This window comes from Adelges cooleyi, unplaced genomic scaffold (assembly GCF_023614345.1).
Source record: "Adelges cooleyi isolate 19-005CV unplaced genomic scaffold, UGA_ACOO_1.1 ACOO_flye_CR_arks_rails_tigmint_CR_PRNA_376, whole genome shotgun sequence".
Classification (NCBI taxonomy): domain Eukaryota; kingdom Metazoa; phylum Arthropoda; class Insecta; order Hemiptera; family Adelgidae; genus Adelges; species Adelges cooleyi.
The window spans coordinates 5,097,965-5,104,572 of NW_026096053.1; the positions used below are offsets into that span (position 1 = coordinate 5,097,965).

General features: G+C 34.7%; 1 protein-coding gene across 1 annotated transcript; it reads left to right on the forward strand.

The window, feature by feature from the left end:
* The first annotated feature begins 3,499 nt into the window (after window positions 1-3,499).
* Window positions 3,500-5,805, forward strand: LOC126841076 (zinc finger protein 384-like). The gene is made up of 2 exons (XM_050577326.1): window positions 3,500-3,621; window positions 5,092-5,805. The coding sequence occupies exon 2, from the start codon at window positions 5,100-5,102 to the stop codon at window positions 5,592-5,594; it is 495 nt and encodes a 164-aa protein (XP_050433283.1). The 5' UTR covers window positions 3,500-3,621; window positions 5,092-5,099; the 3' UTR covers window positions 5,595-5,805.
* The last annotated feature ends 803 nt before the right edge of the window (window positions 5,806-6,608 follow it).

Here is a 6,608-nt window from a genome sequence, read left to right on the forward strand (position 1 = left end):
ACAGACGCTTTGTAAACGTTATTAACGCGTTTATCGATCAAGATGAAACGATAGTATTATACATTATAATATTTTTATCTCGATAATCCTTTAACACTATCGATTTTTTAAAACTAAAATTTGGCGAATCAAATTCAAAAGATTCGTGCCAGTGGAAAAATAATCGAGTGATAACACTACTACTTTATGTTACAAAATTGGGTTAAGTAAGTTTAGTCTGTTTCCTAGTTAGACGGACGATAATGCCAGTTTTCTTCGATAAATTGTCCACGGCTATATTGTATAGTACACAGTCTATAGTAGGATCTATAAATGTAGTCTTATACTGCGGCGGCCGTTTAACCATCACATGTCGATCACGATTACAGTATTAAAATTACGTTTATTGCGCCACGTTAAAAATTTTAAAACACTGTTTGAGCACGAAAAATAAAAATACTGGAATAAAATAATATAATTGTTGTACAAATGTTGGGATAAAAAAAAATGCATAGGTACACGTTTGGAGATAAATGCTGAGCCGAGCGGTGCGGACCGATCTTTGCGTTTCCATTGTTATTATAATATTCTTTAATCTGTATTTTGTATTATGATATACGTATCGTGGTTTACACGTACTGCAGACATATACTACTTAGTACATAGTGATTAGTGACGGTTGTTGCTACAGAGAAAAAACAAATTGCCGTTTTCGAAAAGGTTTCCACCAGACGACAATGGGGCCCGCAGTGAGCGGTCGAATGTCGAATAATAAAAAAAAAAGCCAAAAAAAAAAACAATACTATAATAACCGACCGAAAACGATATTTTTGGTTTTTTGCAAATTACGGGCCCGTTGAGTATATTATTTTTGTACTTACCCATATTATTGTTATACTTACCCGGTACCCACCGGCCGCGCAAAACCAACAAAAATGTACTCACCGCGGCCGTTGTTGTTTCTTTACTTGGATTTTTTTTATTATTATTTAGCTTCCATGTTTGTCTACGCTTATGTGTTTTCGGTCGGCATTATTTTGGTTTCTGCATAACGATAATATTATGTTAGGTTTCGATGGACAAAAAAAAAAAAAGAACCCATTAAAATTATTTGGATTACGCCGCCTTTTTAATAAACTGTTTATTCAAAAGGCGTCTAACTGAAAATAAACAGTCCTATAATGTTTGTCACCGAACGGTACTTAAAAGCAGTAAGCTTAAGCCATTGGTGTGTGCTTAAACAACAAAATATGCGGAAAGTACACACCCGCACTTAGTATTATGTAATTTAGTGTATTTGCCAACGGCGATAATGTCTCAGGCTTAGAGGCGGGTATCTTGTTATTGGATACGCTACGTTGAGTGTGTTTCTGAACTTGTATTGTCCAACACAAAAAAAAATGTTACTTTGGCCGCGGTTGTATGTATTCCGTCTTGGCGATGGTAATCGAACTGACTTTGATCGTATCGAATCGTTAGTGGAACTCAGTCACGCTTCAGTATATACATTTTGCGTTGAGTTTGGTCAGTAACCTTATTTTTTTTTTTGGACAAGGACGCCGCGCGTTGCATCAAACGATCAATAATCGACAACTACCATTTTCAAATCGACATTCTAAGTATTAGGCGGTACCTAGGCGGGATAAAAATGTAAATGGGTCAACCGTCAACGTATGTCATATTGTTTGCATTGACCGACAATGGCACGATAACGCTTTACTACTTTTGGAACTTAAAATGCGCGTACTCGATAGCTCAAATCCATTTCCTACTGAAATAACGGTTTATTTATTAATTAGTTGGTATGTAAAATTTCTGCAATCTGATCGAGGCCGAGATAAGCATAAATTATCAACGCGTTGATCATAGTTGTAACGGTTTTCGCGAATATAATTTTTGATGTAATATGTTTTGCTACTATTGAAAACAAAGAATCGAAAAAAATTATTTGCCGAGTAATTAATGCATTTGAGTTAATCGTATTCAAGTTATCAATATCGCGGTAGCCGTTTTGAGTATTAATTTTGAGTTTGATCATTAAAAAAAAAAAACGTCCGGTTCACTTATAATTTTGCTTATTTATTAGGTTGAAATTTTTACATTCTTGTAGACTTGAGTTTTGCATTTTTCATTGTCCGTCTTCTGACGCTGCGCTAAAAAAATATCATACCGTCTTTACCTTGAGTCTCGACGCATTGTATTTGCTGAGAAATTTATATGAAATTATGTTGGCGATTATAATTCCAGAAAAATAATAATTTAAACACTGGTCTCGAGCCGTGGTTTTGAAACACGCGTTAACGACCCACAAGTCTTGAGGGTTTACGAAAATATAGACAATACAATATAATATTACGAACGCAGTAATTAGTGCAACCAAATGGAATGACATTTTCAAGGTTTAACGTTGACCGTATTAAAGTTATAAAAAAAAAATCAAAACTCGTCTAGTTTTTTACATAATGTAATGTATCAGAAAAACTCAAAATTTCTAAACAGCTTAACGCATATAATGGTAGTTGGTAATACGTTAACCATAAACTGTACATTTGTTGTTTTCGTTTTAAACAGGGGGGGGGGAGGCACACGCCCTCAGTTCAATAAGATATTATATTGAATAGGACACTCTTCACATATTACTATTATTACTATTATTATTATATTTATGTGCTTAAAAAACGACACAACGAACATAACGACTCGCCTAAAGGAAATAATTGTCAAGACTATTAAAATTGTTGTTTTGTTTGGAAATAGCTTAAGACTAGACGCTAGCTTAGGAACTCTAAAATATAACGTGTGTAATCCACAGCTGGGCAAGCCATTCCACACATTTAAGTAACTCGTTTGCTCACAACGTTGCTGACAAAGTTCCTGTATTTTTGTAACGCGAAAATTACAAAGTTGCTGTTTGCAACTATAGCTAATGCCCTAGCTTCGGTGTAAATGTATTTTTATTAATTTATCGAATTGAAGATTAATTAATTTTTTTAACGATCGTTTATTTTCAAACATTTTGTCTTGGATCGCCGGTTTTGGACGATCAAGTTGTATTATAAATATAGTTGTAGAAGTAATATATTTATATGCGAATCGTCTTATACCTTCGAGTATACAATATATTATAATTCATGGTGTCTTTGACCCGGTAAAAAACTCCCTCCCGTTTCTGACGTAGAAATTTCTTGGTTTTTTTTATTTTTTAATAGAAAACGCAATGTTATTTTTGTACCAAACCGGTTGGCTCGTACCCGCTTGTCGTTTGCAAAAAAACCTATCTAGAACGACCCGGCGGACGCCTTTGGTTAACTTAGTAGCGACATTATATTAAACGGTTTACGGTATTTTTTTATTTTTTTCGTTCAGGACTGAAAAAGGTGTTTCCTTGCTTGGCGTGCGGCAAGGTGTTGTGTTCGAAAGCTAGTCTCAAGAGGCACGTGGCCGACAAGCACGCTTCCAGACAGGAAGAGTACCGGTGTGCCATTTGCGAACGGGTGTACTGTTCGCGTAACTCCCTGATGACGCACATTTACACTTACCACAAGACTAGGCCCACAATGCTGTTGCCGCCCCCTCCCCGTCACGCACTCCCGCCGCCCACCACGCACTCCGACGTCAAGTTCTAGTATTCAATATTCGAAGGTAAGTCGTAAGAAGTTTGTACGTATTATTTTGTATTGTGCTATGTCAAAACGTGTAAACAAACACCGAGATAAGTGAATAATGTAGATATTGCTGCACTGTATAGCTGGCCAACGCATAAGCAGCTGCAGCTGCATACATTACATTGTCCTTATTATATTGTACACGTTCAGTGCACCTAACCTGTCCGTTTATCGCTCGCGCGTTTCGAAATGGCGTAACCAATTTTTTTACATTTTAAATTTCTAACGTAGGTAGAGAGTAGATAACCTTTAGATGTGTTTTAATTATACACGTTGCAGGAAATAATAATGCAATTTGCGATCTCTGATCGATGCGTTTCTAAATATTAATATCTACCCAGAGATATAATTATACCTATATTGAATATCGTATAATATATTGTACGTCTCTATGAAAACGCACAGACAAACCCCAATCCAACCTGATGACCCGTGTGTGATTGCGCTTAGTCATCGTTGTTATAGTATTTGCGGCGCACCCATGTATCTATTTAGGATAATGCAATTATTATATAGAGTACATGATAACAATATAATAGTGTTATATGCCTATAGAAGTTATTTGCAATTGAATTGTTACGCAACTAACACGGTGTAAACTATGAATAAAAATATACAATATGATAAAGAGATATTTGAAAAACAATACAACAATAATTAACAGTCAAGTAGTATAGTGTACATTTTTAAATCAACAACTTTGCCATTTAGTCAGGAACGAGTAAAGCGTATAGATTATTTTATATAAATAATATACATTCGAAATTTCCCGTTTGTTAATAAAAAACACACTCGACCAAGAGATATTACATCCGACTCTTACATGGGCAATTTTTTTACAAAACAAAAACAATGTTTACTCTTTTGGCTTTTATCTTTTTTAAATACAACTTAAGTTTAAGTGTTTAGGAATTACCAGAATTTTAAAGATACATTTATACACACACACACATTTTAGATCTAAAGTCAACACTCACAAGAACCATCATTAGGCTATCCATACAACTATTAATCCTAGTGGAGTCAAAACCATAAGCCTCTCACGTATTTAGTTTTAATGTCCACAGAGGTGGTTTGGCAAAGCGGGTAAGCGGCTTTACCGTCTAGGCTTTTTTTGGAAATTATAATATTTATGTCTGTGGAAATAAGCAAATACTTGGGTGCCGCCTTAGTCTTCATGGTCTCAGTCCTTGCCTGAATATCCAGTAAATGTTTTATCGGTTTACTTCTCTCTCTCTCTCTCTCTCTAAATCATTGTACTTTTATCTCTTTTACTCGAAAAACCTAGATGCATCTGTTTTGGTTGGATGAGAATCAAACATTTTCAAACAAAAGTTGACTAAAGTAAATTTGAATTTGAATTTGCAACTTACTCAAACACTTTTTTTTTATATTATAATATTGCATATCCGTATAAACTATAATGAATACCGTCTTCTGTTATAAGGGTACCAGATGCTACCACCGCCAGCTAACGGCGGTATCAACGAGCCACAAGACTGTCCGTACTGCCGGCGCACGTTCAGCTGCTATTATTCACTGAAACGGCATTTCCAGGACAAGCACGAGCGGTCCGACACGATGCACGTGTGCGAATTCTGCCAGCGACGGTACCGGACCAAGAACAGCCTGACCACGCACAAGAGCTTGCAACACCGCGGCACGACGGGAGCGCTTAAACGCTTTATAAAAACAACCGTCGCCACCGCCGCTTCCGCCGCCGCACCGTCGCCGATCGCCGCCGCTCCGGCTTTGTCCGATCCGCCGTCATCACCAACGTCTCAACCACAACAACAACAACAACAACAACAACAGCAGCAGCAACAGCAACAGCATCCAATAACACCTAATTGTCATTATTATTATTCATCACCGCCGCCACAGCCGCCTATCGAAATCCGTCGACGCCAATTATTACCCGCCCCTACGTATGACGGGCTCTATTATTGATACAAAGTCAATCGATATATTTTATTATTAATTAATTAATTTCTATTTTTTTCACCTTGACAATTGCTACTTCTCTGATACTTTATTTTATATTATTTTTTAACTTAACGACTATCTTGTAATACTTTTTTTTTTGCGCGCGTCGACCGCACTTGGAAATGACCGAATTTTGAAAATCGTTTAAAACATATTAAGTCTTACGATGCAAAAATCTTTAAAAAAATTACTATTATAAAAGAAAATTGCAAATCGTTTCTAGGGCGGCGCATTCTAGTCGCGAGTGATGCAAAAAGGGTACAAAGATCCGCGCGGTGAGAAAATCTATAAAACAATATAATATATATTATTAATAGTCGGATCGTTCGCCTCAAAGGTGTGTTCTCTTCGTATAAAAAAAAAGCATTTAAAATAAAAAATAAAATTATATATAAATATAGACTATAATATATTAACCTAAGTATAATAGGTACATAAAATTAATTGTAATTGATATTTAAATTCTTAAAAAAAAAGTATTTAATATTATTATCCATTTACTTTTTGCGTTCTGCAATTTGACTGAAACGATTGATCTACATGTTTTATTATTATTATTATTATTATTTATATTTTAACTTGACGAATCTAATTATTTATAAGGACATATCATTAAAAAAATTAAAAATAAATACTTGAAAAATCTGTGTACGCATAAACTGGCCGTCGTATACTAAAATACAAAAAGACAATTCCCTATATATTTTTAAACGAAAAAGTCAACACACTTTATATCGTTTGTTTCTTTTTTTAAAATTATCTTATGATAAAAAAAAAATTATACTAGTCTTTGTTTTTAAACGTCACTAGTTGGCTTTTTCATTTCAAAACGCGCAAGTGTATAGTATAATAATATTTATGTTTCTGTTCTCCAATAACCATTAAACATTTTTAAAATAGTTACAAGCTATTGATTATTACGATTTTTCTTTTTTATAGCAATTATGAAGATCTTAATTATATTAATAATAACGTATA